This window comes from Ranitomeya variabilis, chromosome 1 (genome assembly GCF_051348905.1).
Source record: "Ranitomeya variabilis isolate aRanVar5 chromosome 1, aRanVar5.hap1, whole genome shotgun sequence".
Lineage (NCBI taxonomy): Eukaryota > Metazoa > Chordata > Amphibia > Anura > Dendrobatidae > Ranitomeya > Ranitomeya variabilis.
This window is the reverse complement of record NC_135232.1, coordinates 1,103,434,338-1,103,451,678: the sequence shown is the minus strand read 5'-3', so window position 1 is coordinate 1,103,451,678 and position 17,341 is coordinate 1,103,434,338. Positions and strand designations below refer to the sequence as shown.

The 17,341-nt window shown below is 43.3% G+C and overlaps 1 protein-coding gene across 1 annotated transcript in view; it reads right to left on the bottom strand.

Moving 5' to 3' along the window:
- CRMP1 (collapsin response mediator protein 1) overlaps positions 1 to 15,724 on the bottom strand; it is a 109,530-nt gene extending 93,806 nt beyond the window's left edge. The window contains exon 1 of the mRNA XM_077280128.1: positions 14,972 to 15,724. Coding sequence (XP_077136243.1) covers positions 14,972 to 15,340 — 369 coding nt within the window. The 5' untranslated portion in view covers positions 15,341 to 15,724. The remainder of the gene's footprint in view (positions 1 to 14,971) is intronic.
- Between the last annotated feature and the right edge of the window lie 1,617 nt (positions 15,725 to 17,341).

Genomic DNA, 17,341 nt, shown 5'->3' with positions numbered 1-17,341 from the left:
TGACTCCATACTGCATGTGGCAGCAATTTCTAGTATTCTTCACATATCTGGCCTGTGGGGTAAGGTGGCAAGACAGAAACTTTCTTTTAAAGAAAATCATCGAAGTCCGACTGTTTTGCTAAACCTACATGAAGTCTGCCAAAACCATATGAGAAAACATGTTAGGGTCTGATGAGATCAAGGTTGAACGTTTTGGCCAAAATTTCAAAAGTTATGTTTGGCGCAAAGCCGACACTGCACATCACCAAAAGATCACCGTACCCACAATGAAGCATGGTGGAGGCAGCGATATTTTGATGCTGTTTTTCAGCGGCTGGGATTGAGGCTTTAGTCAAGATAGATGGTAACAAATATCAGTCAATTTTATATCAAAGCCTTCAGGCATTTGCTGAAAAGTTAAAGATGAAGAGGAATTTTACCTTTTAGTTGTGTGAAAAAGTGTTTGCCCCCTACCTGATTTCCTATTCTTTTGAATGTTTGTCACACTTAAATGCTTCAGATCACTAAATAAATTGAAATATTAGACAAAGATAACACAAATAAATTCAAAATGCAGTTTTTAACTTTATTCCGACATGCTGCCGGAGGTGCAGTCTCACAAAACGTAGTACATGTATGGAGCCGCGACTGCACTGGCTCACACTGAACGCTGCAGCGATCAGATGCAGGCGTCAACTCTATGTGAGCGCTGACACTCTTCAGCAACGCCCACAATCAGTGCTACCAACGATCGTGAGTGATTAACCCCTCCAATGCCGCTGTCTCCTCCCATCAGCACAACGCGATGTGATCATGTTGTGCTGATGGTCTCCATGGTGACCCCCAGCCGCAAGATGGCTGCGGGGTCCTTCAAAAAAAAGTTATTAAAAAGTGTAAAAATATTTTTTTTTAAATTCCCAAAATTAGAATACCATGAAATAGTTAATTTATTTCAGTTTTTCAATACAAAAAACTGAACAAAAAAACAATATATTATATAGAGTCATTAAAACAGAGTGATCTATCTCAAGTGTTTATTTCTGTTAATGTTGATGATTATGGCTTACAGCCAATGAAAACCCAAAAGTCATTATCTCAGTAATTTAGAATAATTAACAAAAAACACCTGCAAAGGCTTCCTAAGCATTTAAAAAGGTCCCTTAGCCTGTTTCAGTAGCTCCACAATCATGGGGAAGACTGCTGAGTTGACATATGTCCAGAAGGCGGTCATTGACACACTCCACAAGGAGGGTAAACCACAAAAGGTCATTGCTAAAGAAGCTGGCTGTTCACAGAGTGCTGCATCTAAGCATATTAATGGAAAGTTGAGAGGAAGGAAAAAGTGTGGTAGAAAAAGGTGCACAAGCAACCGGGATAACCGCAGCCTTGAAAGGATTGTTAAGAAAAGGCCATTGAAAAATTTGGGGAAGATTCACAAGGAGTAAAGTGCTGCTGGAGTCATTGCTTCAAGAGCCACCACACACAGACGTATCCAGGACATCGGCTACAAGTGTCGCATTCCTTGTGTCAGGTCACTCATGACCAATAGATGCCAGAAGCGTCTTACCTGGGCCAAGGAGAAGAACTGGACTGTTGTCACTGGTCCAAGGTGTTGTTTTCAGATGAAAGTAAATTTTACATTTCATTTGGAAATCAAGGTCCCAGAGTCTGGAGGAAGAGTGGAGAGGCCACAATCCAAGCTGCTGGAGGTCTAGTGTGATGTTTTCACAATCAGTGATGGTTTGAGGAGCCATTTCATCTGCTGGTGTAGGTCCACTGAGTTTTATCAAGATCAAAGTCAGCGCAGCTGTTTACCAGGATATTTTAGAGCACTTGATGCTTCCCTCTACCGACAATTTTTTTGGAGATGGAAATGTCATTCTCCAGCAGGACTTGGCACCTGTCCACACTGCCAAAAGTACCAATACCTGGTTTACAAACAACAGTATCACTGTGCTTGATTAGCCAGCAAGCTCGCCTGACCTTAACCCCATCTTAAGAGGAAGATGAGAGACACCAGACCCAACAATGCAGATGAACTGAAGGCTGCTATCAAAGCAACTTTTGCTTCCATAACACCTCAGCAGTGGCACAGGCTGATCGCCTCCATACCACGCTGCATTGTTGCAGTAATTGATGCAAAAAGAGCCCCGACAAAGTATTGAATGCATTTACTGAACATACATTTCATTACGCCAACATTTCGGATTTTAATATCATTTTGTCAAGCAGGTGTTATCAAGTATTCCAATTTGCTGAGAAAACACCTGTGCTGCTGAGTGGACTACAAGTTCCACAGACTCTAAGCTAGGGCCACTGAGCGAAGTGAGGGCTGTCATTAAGTCTGTGGCTGCAGATAAGTCCATAGTTAAAAGCAATTTCATAGTTTAACACAAGAGCATAGCTTGGCGTTTTCCTTACTAGCTTCAATTGTTTTCTTTATTTTCTGTTTTTATCTGTACGGTTATCCCCATTGAATATGTGCTCCATGGACAATGCCACCAGGCATGAGATGTTTGCATGCCTTGAACAGCAGTTTGAGGGTGAATACATGTGCACTCGATGCAAGCAAGTTACATGTTTGGAAGCCCAGGTAATGGATCTAAATGTGCGGCTTGCAACACTCAGTAGCATTGCAACCCTGGAGAGGAGTTTAGAGCTCACTGAGCTTGCACTGGCTGGTGCTAGTGATATGGAGGAGTGTGGACATGGGGAAGATCAGGACAGTTAAGTAAGCAGCTGGGTAAATGTTACAAGAAGGGGTAGGGAGAAAAGTGCCAGGGAGCCCAGTCCTGATCTAGCACAACCTAGTAAATATGCCTGTTTGGATAATATTAGGAATGCAAGCCCAGGACTTGAATCGCTGCAGGATGTTGCTCCTAGAAACTAGGAAAACGACTGCTGTAGGATGGAGGGAAATAGGAGTGCAGCAAAGGCCAGACAGATGTTAGTGGTAGGGGACTTTATAATTAGGTGGACAGACAGGGTCATCTGCCCCCGAGACCGTGAATGCTGATCAGTGTGCTGTCTGCCGGATGCTCGGGCTCAACATATTGCGGATCAGATAGACAGATTGTTGGGTGGGGATGGGGAAAACCCAGAGGTCATGGCACATATCGGTACCAATGACAAAGTTAGAGGGAGGTGGAAGGTCCTGAAGACTGATTACAGGGAACTATAAGAGAATGTGAAGGTCAGGACCTCCAAGGAGCCAAGGAGGTGTTTTCAGAAATGCTGCCAGTGCCACGAGTGTCACTGGATAGGCAGCGGGAACTTAAGGGGATAAATAAGTGGCTTAGAAACTGGTGCAGGAAGGAAGGGTTTGGGTTCAAGGAGAACTGGGCCGACTTCTCTGTCGGCTACAAGCTCTACGGTAAGGACGGGCTGCACCTAAATGGGGAGGGTGCAGCTGTGCTTGGGGAAAAAATGGTAAGATGGATAGAGGAGCTTTTAAACTGGGATCTGGGGGAAGAGGGTGTAGTTGTGCTAATAAGGGGATAGAGTACACAGAGAGAGGGAGACTGTAGGGGTAAATAAGGATTTAGGGGGGCTAGGATATGCAAGGAAAATTGGGAGCTGAGTAGGAGTAACAAATGTGCTAATAATATTAAATGTCTGCTGGCAAATTCAAGATGTCTAGCAAGCAAAATGAATGAACTGGAGACTCTTATGACAGTCACAGAATACAATGTGGTGGACATTGTTGGCAGATATGCAGCAGATACAGACTTATTTGTGTGCGGCTCTAGTTCCATTATATGCTTCCTGAGCACCGATGACCAAAACAGTACACAGTACTCCATTTGCGGTCTGACCAGAGATTTGTACAGAGGCAGTATAATGCTCTCATCATGCTGATCATGTGTATCCAGACCTCTTTTAATACACCCCATGATCCTGTTTGCCTTGGCAGCCGCTGAATGGCACTGGCTGCTCCAGGTAAGTTTATCAATAACTAGGATTCCCAAGTCCTTCTCCAAGTCAGATTTACCCAGTGGTTTCCCGTTCACTGTGTAATAGTGATATTGATTCCTTCTTCCCATGTGTATAACCTTGGTGATTTTGGCCTGATAACATGCACAGAAGTTGATACAAATGGGTTTGAATGGCTACTAAAGGTAACAACTCACCTGTGATCTGTTTGCTTGTAATCAGTGTGTGTGCATAAAAGCTGAGTGAGTTTCTAGGATCCAGACAGACTCTTGCATCTTTAATCCAGCCACTGACGTTTCTGGATTGTGAGTCATGGGGAAAGCAAAAGAATTGGATCTATGGGAAAAGGTAGTTGAACTGTATAAAACAAGAAAGGGATACAAAAAGATATCCAAGGAATTGATAATGCCAGTCAGCAGCGTTCAAACTGTGATTAACAAATGGAAAATCAGGGGCTCTGTAAAAACAAAACCATGGTCAGGTAGACCAACAAAAATGTCATCCACAACTGACAGGAAAATTGTTTGGGATGCAAAGAAAAACTCACAAATTACGTCAGCTGAAATACAGGACTCTCTGAAAACTAGCGGTGTGGCTGTTTCAAGATGCACAAAAAGGAGGCATTTGAAGAAAAATGGGCTGCATGGCGACTTGACAGAAGAAAGCCATTACTGTGCAAATGCCACAAAGTATCTCACCTACAATATGCAAAACAGCACAGAGACAAACCTCAAAACTTCTGGAACAAGGTAACTTTTTGGCCACAAACAAAACCGTTAGAGATGGAGAGAAAGGAACATCATTCCTACTGTTAAGCACGGAGGTGGATCGCTGATGTTTTGGGGATGTGTAAGCTACAAAGACACAGGAAACTTGGTCAAAGTTGAAGGAAAGATGAATGCAGCACGCTATCAGCGAATACTGGTGGCAAATTTGCACTCATCAGCCCGGAAGCTGCATATGGGACGTACTTGGTCGTTCCAACGTGACAATGATCCAAAACAAAAGGCCAAGTCGACCTGTCATTGGCTACAGCCAATTCAATCTTCCCAGCCTGGTGCAGGGCTACAATTTTGTGTCTGGTGTCCTTCGACAGCTCTTTGGTCTTCACCATAGTGGAGTTTAGAGTGTGACTGTTTGAGGTTGTGGACAGGTGTCTTTTATACTGATAACAAGTTTAAATAGGTTCCATTACTACAGGTAATGAGCGGAGGACAGAGGAGTCTCTTAAAGAAGAAGTTACAGGTCTGTGAGAGCCAGAATCTTGCATGTTTTTAGGTGACCAAATACTTATTTTCCACCATAATTTGAAAAATAAATTTTGCCAAACCACACAAGGTGTTTTTCTGGATTTGTTTTCTCATGTTGACTCTCATACTGTTGTTGTGGTCTACGTATGATGTCAATTACAGGCCTCTCATTTTTTTAGGTTGCATAATTGGTGGCTGACTAAATACTTTTTTCCCCATTGTAATATGGAGCTGTGTATATAATAGATTGTAGTATATATTGTGAAGCTGTGTATACTTCTCCTGTCCTGTATAAATGGTGTAATTCTCAGTATCTATTCTTATTATGTATGTATGCATGTACACATAGTCTATGCAAAGAAACCTCAGAAACAGTTTGACACATAGTGGCAGGATGCAAAATGCAAGCAGGAACAGCGTACACCGAACGCCACAACCAAGTAGCGGGAATTGTATACAGGAACATCTGCACAGAATATGGGCTAAGACCCCCTAAGACCAGGTGGGAGACCCCAGAAAAAGTGGTGCAGAATGAAAGTGCAAAAATCCTGTGGGACTTCAAGATCCAGACGGATAAGCACGTGTTGGCTAACCAACCAGACATTGTGATAGTAGACAAGGATCAGAAGACAGCAATGATAATAGATGTGGCAGTGCCAAGTGACAGCAATATCAGAAAGAAGGAATATGAAAAGCTGGAGAAATCCCAGGGTCTCAAAGGAGAATTGGAGAAGACGTGGAACGTGAACGCAACAGTGGCGATAGGAGCACTTGGAGCAGTGACCCTAAGTTGGGAAAATGGCTAAAAGAGATCTCAGGAGCAACATCTGAGCTCTCTGTCCAGAAAAGCACAATGCTGGGAGCAACTAAGATCCTGCACAGAACCCTCAAACTCAATCAACTGTGGGAACAATAATAAGAAAATGGAAGACATACAAGACCACTGATAATCTCCCTCGATCTGGAGCTCCACGCAAGATCTCACCCTGTGGGGTCAAAATGATCACAAGAACGATGAGCAAAAATCCCAGAACCACACTGGGGGACCCAGTGAATGACTTGCATAGAGCGGTAGAGCAGAGACCACTGTAAAAATGGCTACCATCACTAACACACTACACCGCCAGGGACTCAGATCTGGCAGTGCCAGACGTGTCCCCCTGCTTAAGCCAGTAAATGTCCGGGCCCGTCTGAAGTTTGCTAGAGAGCATTTGGATTATCAAGAGTATTGGGAGAATGTGATATGGTCTGATGAAACCAAAGTAGAACTGTTTGGTAGAAACAAATACTTTTTTCCCCACTGTATGGGGTATTGGCATGCTCAGGAGAAATTGCACAATAAATTATATTGTCTATTTTCTCCTGTTACCCTTGAGAAAGTAAAAATAAAATAGGTCTAAATGAATTTTTTTTGTGAAAAAAAGTTAAATGTTAATTTTTTCTTTCCACATTCCATTAATTCATGTGAAGCACCTGAAGGGTTAATAAACTTTGTGAATGTGGTTTTGAGCACCTTGAGGGGTGCAGTTATTAGAATGGTATTTTTGGTATTCATATAGACCGCTCAAAGTGACTTCAAATCTGATGTGGTCCCTAAAGAAAAATGGTTTTGTAAATTTTGTTGTTAAAATGAGAAATCACTAGTCAACTTCTAACCCTTATAACTTCCTAACAAAAAATGTTTTCAAAAATTGTGCTCATGTAAGGCAGACATGTGGGAAATGTTATTTATTAACTATTTTGTGACATGACTCTCCGATATAAGGGCATAAAAATGAAAAGTTTTAAAATTGCAAAATTTTCAACATTTTCACAAAATTTCAGATTTTTTCACAAATAAAAGTATGTCATAGCAAAAAGTTTTTACCACTATCATGAAGTGCACTGTCATTAAAAAAAACACTCAGAATCAGTAGGATCTATTGAATCGTTCCAGAGTTATGACCTCAAAAAGCGGAAGTGGTCAGAATTGAAAAAATTGGCCTGGTCAGGAAGGTGAAAACAGGCTTCGGGGTGAAGGGGTTAAGTGAAGGTCTTTATTATTAAGGGAAAAAGAAACCCAAACCTACAGGTCCCTGGTGTGAAAAAGTCTTTGCCCCTAAACCTAATAACTGGTTGTGCCACCCTTAGCAACTGCAATCAAGTGTTTACGATAACTGGCAATGAGTGTTTACAATGCTCTGGAGGAATTTTGGCTCACTCATATTTGCAGAATTGTTGTAATTGAGCCACAATGGAGGGTTTCCAAGCATGAACCACTATTTTAAAGGGAACCTGTCACCCCGGATTTTCACTCGGAGATAAAAATACCGCTACATAGGGCATGAGCTGTGCTTTACAAAAGTGTTTTTTTTCTACCCTGATTCCCCACCTAAGCTGCCGAAATTACTTACCAAAGTCGCCGTTTTCGCTTGTCAATCATGCTGGTCTGGTCTGATGGGCGTGGTGACAAAGCTGTTTCTTCCTCCAGATCTTGCTTAGGTTTCCGTTGGTGGCGTAGTGGTTTGCGACTGCGCAGGTGACGAAAAAGAGCGCGATCTGCGCTATATCCCTGGTGATCGGTGGGGGCGGCCATCTTCTTGTGGCCGCGCGTGCGCAGTTGGAGCGCTCTGCTGCCCGGGGCTTCAGGAAAATGGCCGCGGGCTGCCACGCCTGCGCAGATGGAGATTGCGGCGGCCATTTTTCTGAAGCCGAGATGCGAACTCTGCTCTCTAACTCTCGAACTCTAAAGTCTTAATTTTGCTTTTCTTAAACCATTCAGAGGTGGACTTGCTGGTGTGTTTTGGATCATTGTCCTACTGCATAACCCAAGTGCGCTTCAGCCTAAGGTCATGAACAGATGGATGGACATTCTCCTTCTGGATTTTTTGGTAGACAGCAGAATTCATTGTTCCATTTACCACAGCAAGCTTTCCAGGACCAGAAGCAGCAAAACAGCCCCAGACCACCACCATATTTTACTGTTGGTATGATGTTCCTTTTCTGAAATACTGTTTTACTTCTACGCCAGATGTAATGGGACATAAACCTTACAAAAAGTTTAAATTTTGTCTTGTCAGTCCACAGAGTATTCTCTCAAATGTCTTGGGGATCATCATGTTTTCTGGCAAAACTCAGATGAGCCTTTATGTTCTTATTGCACAGCAGTGGTTTTCGTCTTGAAACTCTGCCATGCAGGCCATTTTTGCCCTGTTCATGGTGAAGTCATGAACCTTAACTGAGGAAAGTGAGGCCTGTAGTTCTTTGAATGTTGTTGAGGGGTCCTTTGTGACCTCATGGATGAGTTATTGCTGCGTTCCTGGGGTAATTTTGGTAGACCGGACACTCCTGAGAAGGTTCACCACTGTTCCCCTTATTTAGCATTTGTGGATAATGACTCTCACTGTGGTTCGCTGGAGTGCCAAATGGCTTTATAACTTTTTCCTCACTGATAGATCTCAATTACTGTGTTTCTCATTAGTTCCAGAATTTCTTTGGATCACAGCATGACGTCTAGCTTTTCAGCACCTTTTGATCTACTTCACTTTGTCAGGCTGGTCCTTTGTAAGTGATTTCTTGAATAAGAACAGGTAAGGCAGTAATCAGGTCTGAGTTCGGCTAGGGAATTTGAACCTAGTTTCCCAATTAACTACAGTTAATTTATGTTTTTTTTTTAAGGTCGGAATCACTTTTTTTTTTTACACAGGGCCTTGTAGCTTTGGATTTCTTTTTCCCTTAATAAAAACCTTCATTTGAAGACTGCATATTGTGTTTACTTCTGTTATCTTTTTTAATATATAAATTTGTTTGGTGATCTGAAACATTTACGTGTGACAAACATGCAAAAGAATAGCAAATGAGGAAGGGGGCAAACACTTTTTCACACAACTGTACCTCCAAATCAACAAAAGAATATCTTCACGAGAAGGTTAGAGTTTTGAAATGGCCCAGCCAGACCCTGGACCTAAGGGTACCGTCACACAGTGGCATTTTTATCACTACGACGGCACGATTCGTGACGTTCTAGCGATATCGTTACGATCTCGCAGTGTCTGACACGCAGCAGCGATCAGGGACCCTGCTGAGAATCGTACGTCGTAGCAGATCGTTTGAAACTTTCTTTCGTCGCTGGATCTCCCGCTGTCATCGCTGGATCGTTGTGTGTGACAGCGATCCAGCGATGCGTTCGCTTGTAACCAGGGTAAACATCGGGTAACCAAGCGCAGGGCTGCGCTTAGTAACCCGATGTTTACCCTGGTTACCAGCGTAAAAGTAAAAAAAAAACAAACAGTACATACTCACCATCTGATGTCCGTCAGGTCCCTTGCCGTCCGCTTCCCGCTCTGACTGTCTGCCGGCCGGAAAGTGAGAGCAGATCACAGCAGTGACGTCACTGCTGTGCTGTGCTCTCACTGTACGGCGGCGCTCAGTCAGAGCGGGAAGCGGACGGCAAGGGACCTGACGGACATCAGATGGTGAGTATGTACGTTTTTTTTTTTTTTACTTTTACGCTGGTAACCAGGGTAAACATCGGGTTACTAAGCGCGGCCCTGCGCTTAGTAACCCGATGTTTACCCTGGTTACCAGCGAACCTCGGCATCGTTGGTCGCTGGAGAGCGGTCTGTGTGACAGCTCCCCAGCGACCATACAACGACTTACCAACGATCACGGCCAGGTCGTATCGTAGGTCGTGATCGTTGGTAAATCGTATAGTGAGACGGTACCCTTAGTCCATCTGAAAATCTGTAGGTTGACCTGAAGAGGGCGCTGTTTATAGGAGGTGCCCTCGGAATTTGACAAATTTGGAGTGCTACTGGAAGAAAGATTGGGCAAAGATTGCTAATTCTAGATGTGCCATGCTGGTAAACTCCTATCCAAAAAGACTGGATGCTGTCATAAATTCAATGGTTTCTTCTAAAAAGTATTAGTTTAATGGTGTGCATATTTAATATTTATGCAACCACATTATTTTAGTTCTTTTCTTTTTCCACCAAAAATAGACATCAGTTCATTTTTCAATTGAATTGTACAAATTATGGGTGACATTAAAGGTGTAAAAGGTTCTGAAATTATTTCTCGTGGTTTGATTTTTGCAGCATCTTAAAAGATGTAAGCTGGGCTGTGATTGGTTGCTACAAACAACAAAAATGTAGTTTTTCTGCTATACAGCTTTGGTAAATGAAGCCCATGGCATTAACGCTCCACTCAAGCCTTTTTTTTCAGCAATGGAGTGGTGTCTCTAAGTGGAGGTCCCTGACAAAAACCTGACCCGCTGTTGTTTTCAGCTATTATTGGCACAGCTCCAGTCCCACGGCTATATCTTGTGACTGCAACTTTAGACTGCCTGGAAGTCAGTAGTAACGATGGTCACATGAGAGCCAGAACGAGGCTTTCATAGACTTGCACTCAAAAGACCTCCGAGTCGCTCGAGCAAAGCGTTTTTGAACCATACCAACTCAACCACAAAGTGGAGACCACGTAAGGTTACAGAGCGGTGTCAGAGTGCTGAGGAGCAAATGGTATAAAAGTCACCAACGTTCTGCTGACTCCAGACTTCCATGGTATTGGCATCAGCACAAAACTGTGCCCTTCCAGGAACTTCATGACATGGGTTTCCATGACCATGCGGCTGAATGCAGCCCTACATTGCCAAACACTGGATGAAGTGGTGTAAAATACACCGCTGCTGGACTTTGGAGCATTAGAAACGTGTTGTGAAGAGTAATGGATGATGCTTTTCTACCCAGTGCCTAATGGACAAGTTTGGGTTTGTTGAAGGCAAGGAGAACATTACCCGACTGATTGCATTGTGCCAACTGTAAAGTTTGACAGAGGAGGGATAATGCTATAGGCTTGTGTTTCAGGAGTCAGCCTCAGCCCCTTAGTTCCAGTGAAAGGAAATCTTAATGTTTCAGCATACAAGATATTTTGCACAACTGTATGTTTCCAACTTTGTGGGAACAATTTGGGCAAAGCCCCTTCCTGTTACCCATAACTGTTCACCAGTGCACAAAGCAAGGTGCATAAAGACATTGTAGGGAAAACTTGGTGTGGAAGAACATGACCGGCTGCACAATCCCTGATCTCATTCCATCCAACCCCTTTGGGATGAGTTAGAATGGAGACTGTGAACCTGGCTGTCTCACTCAACATAAGCGTCTGACCCAACACATGCTCTTCTAGATGAATGGTCAAAAACTTCCACAAGCACTTCCAAAATCTTTGTTGAAAGCCTTCTCAGAAGATTGGATACTGTTATAGCTGCAAAAGGTCAGACCAACCCCATATTACTGACTATGGATTTAGAATAGGTTGTATTAAAGCTCCTATACGTGTAATTTCGAGACTTACCAATACTTTTGTCCATAGTATAGATGTAATAGAGAGAACTGTCCACTGTTCGTTAATGGAGTACAGTCAATCGTTTTTGCATAGATGGTCCTTACCGAGACTGAGAACATCCTACATTCACAGCTGTGGTCTCTGGCATTCAGCAATAATCCACTCAAGAAAACCATTCATGAGATAAGAAATGTGTCTGGTTTTCTGAGTAGGTTCTTTGTGAGTTTAGAAAAAGCCATTACCAGCTTCAGCACTAAAAGTACTAGTGGCGTCAATGCCGTTATCGGTTTCACCACTAGAAAGAACTACCATAAACCTCAATGTGGTCCTCAAGACTAGATCTCAGAGTCCGCATTGCATGGATGGTGCTGACATATAGACTAGCCAGAGCAATGTATATGTAAGCATACACACATTCATCCATTGACATTCCTGAGATCTTGGTTTTGAGACAACATTGGAGTCGAAAAGAGATAGTCATTTTCTTCAGAATCAGAATCACAGTAACAACCAAAAACATCAACAAGTACAATCACATGAAAAATAAAGTTTTGAAGAACTGCTGATATATGAGACATACCAGAAGTTCTCTTCGACGGAAGTCCATCAACGTTGCCAACCTCCTTTTTAGGTTTAGCCAAAAATTACAGACAGCAACATTTCTTATGGATACTCAACCAAAGTGAATCAATAATTTAAAAAATCACAATAACCTACTCGGACACCCTTGTGAAAAAATCATTGAAGTATATATTTTTTTTTTATAACAGATGCCAGACAAAAAAAGTTTCTATTTTTATGGATTGATACCGACCATTCCACAGAAAGACAAGCCTTTGTAAAATGCAGTGCCATATGGGCCCATATAGGTCTTCAAGATTGACCAATGTGTAGTCTATTATCTTAGTTGGTCTTTTCCTTTTTAGAGCATGGCCAATGTATGGCAAACGAGCCTTCGGAGGGCAAAAGAGCCAACGGAGGGCAAACGAGCCAACGGAGGGCAAACAAGCCAACGTAGGGCAAATGAGCCAACGTAGGGCAAAAAAGCCAACGGAGGGCAAACAAGCCAACAGAGGGCAAACGAGCCAACAGAGGGTAAACGAGCCAATGGAGAGTAAACGAGCCAACGTAGGGCAAACGAGCCAATGGAGAGTAAACGAGCCAAGGTAGGGCAAACAAGCCAACAGAGGGCAAACGAGCCAACAGAGGGCAAACAAGCCAAAGGAGAGTAAACGATCCAACGTAGGGCAAATAAGCCAAAGGAGGGCAAACGAGCCAACGGAGAGTAAACAAGCCAATGGAGGGCAAACGAGCCAATGGAGGGCAAATGAGCCAACGGAGGGCAAACGAGCCAACGGAGGGCAAACGAGCCAACGGAGGGCAAAGGTGTAACAGCTTTGTCTTAGTAACAGAGATGGGGTCTCAATGTATTGGGTATTATGGACAACTTCTAACACGTCTATGTCTTAAAAGCAAAGTTCATGGAAGGGAAAATTTACACTCTTACTGGACTTTGACATATTAAATGCAATAAATAGGTCTCCAAAATAATATGTATCAAGCGATATGTATCCCAGTAACCTTGAAAACATGACTAAGGAGCTCCTAAGGGGCCATAGGACTGGATTCACCAACTTTATCCCCGATTATTTACCACTATGACGGGCCAACTTAGGGAGGATGGCCACAACTAACAATAATTTGTCCTTAGAAGAAGAATTCTTTGTCACCAAGGACAAAAAGTTAAGAGCTACACTGAGTTGTTTGAAAGCTATGTAGTCGATGGAAGAATCCTCAATATCTGCTCAAAGTGATCTCTTAAATGCACCTAAAACTATTGGAGATCATAATTTCTGCCGAAAACCACCCAGTTGTGCAGTTTTTACCTGCAAGCCTCAATGATCCAGTACTGCAGTTGCGGTAAGAACCGGCCATTGCGTGTCATTACCGTAATCACTATGGATTAGTCTAAGGGCAGACACTGCCAAAATATTTCCCTTGGGCTACAACACTAAAATAATAAGCTTTAAAAATAATTAATAAAAAGGTCAAAACTTTTAATAGGTAGGAAGTGGTTAACATGAACAACATTGCACTCCTCCCAGCCCAGACTGGTTTTCCTATGAATGTCAGCCGGTCTTACATTGGCACGCTGAAGGACATTAAAATGCAAAGTGAATGTGGTGGGACAGAAGGCAGCACCGAGAGCCGAGGTCTGGAGGCCTCCCAGATTCTGCACCCCTTCTCTTTGTTACACAACAGCAAAGTATGAGAACACCATTACTTCTTCCAGAACGCCATGACATGGTGATATAGGGATAAAGACACAACCACTGCTTAAATATTGACGGATACAATCCATACTATCAATTAGTACCTAACGTCAATGCTGGAACATGTACAGTCAACGCAATATTTCCTTCCTGCACCAGGCCCTGCTTCTCATAGGCAATGTGCAATATGGGGCCACACTGATCCTAGAATTAAATATGGTGTTATATTGGGTAATACCAGAACCATGCAGCTAATTATAAAACATATTAATGCAGTCCATTCCTGTGCATGTATGTCTGAGTCTTAGATGATCATATAGAAAGATAGATAATAGATAGATATAACAGATAGATAATAGAAAGTAGATACAGTAGATGATAGATAGATAGATAATAGATAGATAGATAGAACAGATAGATAATAGAGAGTAGATACAGTAGATGATAGACAGATAGCTGGATAGATAATAGATACAAGATAGATATAACATAGATAGATAAAAGATACATAATATATAGATAATATATAGATAATAGATAGATGATAGATAGATAGATAATAGATAGATCGATATAACAGATAGATAATAGAAAGTAGATACAGTAGATGATAGACAGATAGATAGCTGGATAGATAATAGATACAAGATAGATATGATAGATAGATAAAAGATACATATTATATAGATGATAGATAGATAATAGATACATAAAAGATAGATAATATATATATATATATAATAGATACATAATAGATAATAGATAGATGATAGATAGATGATAGATAGATAATAGATAGATAGACGATAGATAGATAGATAATAGATAGATGAAAGATAGATGATAGATAATAGATAGATAGATGATGGATAGATAATAGAGAGATTATTGATAGATAGGACGTACATACATGTAACACAATGATCACAGGTAACAATAAAAGGACAATTCCATAGTAATTCATTATGACCTTGAGAACACATCAGACCCTGGGACAGGATTGCTAGCTCTTGGGCACAGTAATGCACAATGTTCTGCTTACAATGTATCTTCGGTTTAGAAGCAAAATATTGCAGAAGGGTTAATGGTTCAACAAGAACAGCCAATGAACCTTAGCGACTGTCCCCGCACCCCGAGGCCAATGTGCAGGTCCCCATCCCAGCCCCCACTGCTGCTGGTGCAGCCCCCCAGCCTCTCCCTCTCCGCAGACTGTACCTTGCCATTGTCCTGCCCCTGCAGCAGCTCCTTCCCACCCGAGTACTTGATCTCAATGCCTGGGGTCCGCTCGTCCCTTTCTCCGGGGGAGCTGATGACGGAGCCGGAGATCTCGCTCACATCGCTGGCTGTCTCGCTGAAAGTGTCCCCGTCCAGGTCCGCCCGGCTGCTGCTCCTCGGGGTGCGGGTCCCCTTCTTGCCCACACTGTAGGCATCGAAATCTATAGTCTTGTTCTCATAGGCGCCTTCTACAGAAGCAAACATGCCCCCATACTTCACCCTTGGGGTCTGGGCAGTGGTGCCGGGTCTGGCCAGATAGACAGGGAGGTCATCTTCTTTATTCCAGTTTCTCTTCCTCTCTGCTGCCATGCTGCAGCCCTAGTGCCCTCCTCTCGCTGGGATGATGGATGGATGGATGATGAGGCTCTGGCTGTTGCTGCTGCTGCAGCTGATCATATAAAATGCAGCAGTGCGGTGTCTGGCTAGAAAGACACAAGGACCCTATTGTTACCTACAGCAGCAGCAGCAGATGAGGAGGAAATGTGCAATCAGAGGAGGCAACAATCCTGGGGGCAGAGGCAGGGTCTGCACATGGAAGGCAGACAGCAGGCACTGGGCTCTGCTGGTGGAGAGGGCTGGTGCCTGCTGGGGAGAGACAGCAGCAGGCAGGCAGGCACTACTCAAGGCACTGCCTTGCTCTAGGGGGACACCTCTAGGAAGCAACCTCATCCAGGAGAACCACTCATGGGAGATAGATGTGACCCTCCTCTTCCTGAAGGACTGGCTAGCAGCTGGAGAACAGGCTGGACAGGACTGGACCATGGACTGGAGCCTCACTCAGGAGAGGCTCATGAGATAGATACAAAAATGAAAAAGAAGCAGCACTCCAAAATAATCAAAAAAGAAAAAAGGGACCTTTAATAGCCTATTTGCTTAGTTCGGAGTGCTGCGTCTTTTTTTCATTTTCTATTTTGTGACTGGATTTTCACTTTTCACCCTTTTTGTTCTACAACATATTGGTGCTGTTCCAATTACTGACAAATAGCGAGATATACAAGTGCTTCTTACAAAATTAGAATGTCTTCAAAAAGTTAATCTTCAATACAAAAAGTGATACTCCTATATTAGAGTCATTACAGAGTGATGTATTTCAAGTGTTTATTTCTGTTAATGTTGATGATTATGGCTTACAGCCAATGAAAACCCAAAAGTCACTAGCTCAGCAAATTAGAATAATTAACAAAAAACACCTGCAAAGAAAAAAACGGTCCCTAATTTAGTGAGAAGCACTTGTAGGTGCAGCACTAGCAAGGCAAAAGATTATAAGCGGGTGCAAAGCCTAACAGGCAAAACCAAACCTCAATATATATAAAAAAAAAATGAAGGCAGCACTCCAAAAGTCCAAAGTATAGTAGTTTATTGACCAATCATGACAGGGAGATGTTTCGTACCAAGTGTAAAACTTTTTCAAGCCTTCCACACTTGGAAGGAAACATCACCCTGACATGATGGGTCAATAAACCACTATATTTCTCTAATCACCCTCCACGACAGCACCATAGAAGGATACTCAGGATACTCCTCACCCTAATATAGGGACAGGAAACATGAAGAGGTCAAACAACCCCAACCCACTTCCTCTCCCCAGTGTTTTTTCCTGTCCCTATGGGGCACGAGGAGGTCCTCCTGCGGTGCTCTATGGCCGGTGACAGGGGCAGCGTAGATTACCTGTGCAAGCAGGGCAGCTGAGGTGATCACTCCGGCCTTCCCCTCCTGAAGCTACTCCCGTCTCCCCCGGACTCGGGACCTTTTCCGCCCTTCCTGCGCCTCCGGGCAAAGCAGGGTGGCAGGAGCCGGGGTCCTCTCAGATCTCCCCGGCTCTCCTCCTTCTCTCTCTTCCGTTCGCACGTGTCAGGCGGTGACGGAAGTGATGTGACACGAAGTCGCGGTCTGGTGGTGTCAATTCCGGTTGCGTTCCACGATGGAATGCACAGCCAGAAGATGCACTTGTGCGTATACGTGCGCTTGCTGGAGTCATAATGCCGATACACAGTCCGCACCTGGGGGCAATTTCCAAAGAGACGGAGAGGGGGAGGGTCATCCCATCAGGATGACACACTGAGATCTTGGCCCCCTTTATAAGGAGCCCAGATGGAAGACACCTCAAGGTAGGACCTTTGCTGTGATGGAGGATGGTCGTTCTTCTTGCTCTGCATCTGTAGAACCCAGCGCTGTCCCAAACCCAGTAAGTGCCTGGCTTGGTGTCTCTTTATCTTTGGAGCAGGAATGTCCTTAGGGGTTATACTTATGGTCCCTTCTCTCCTCTTTTCAGGGAGACAAGGATCCTGCTCCAAAAAGAAAAGACAAGTT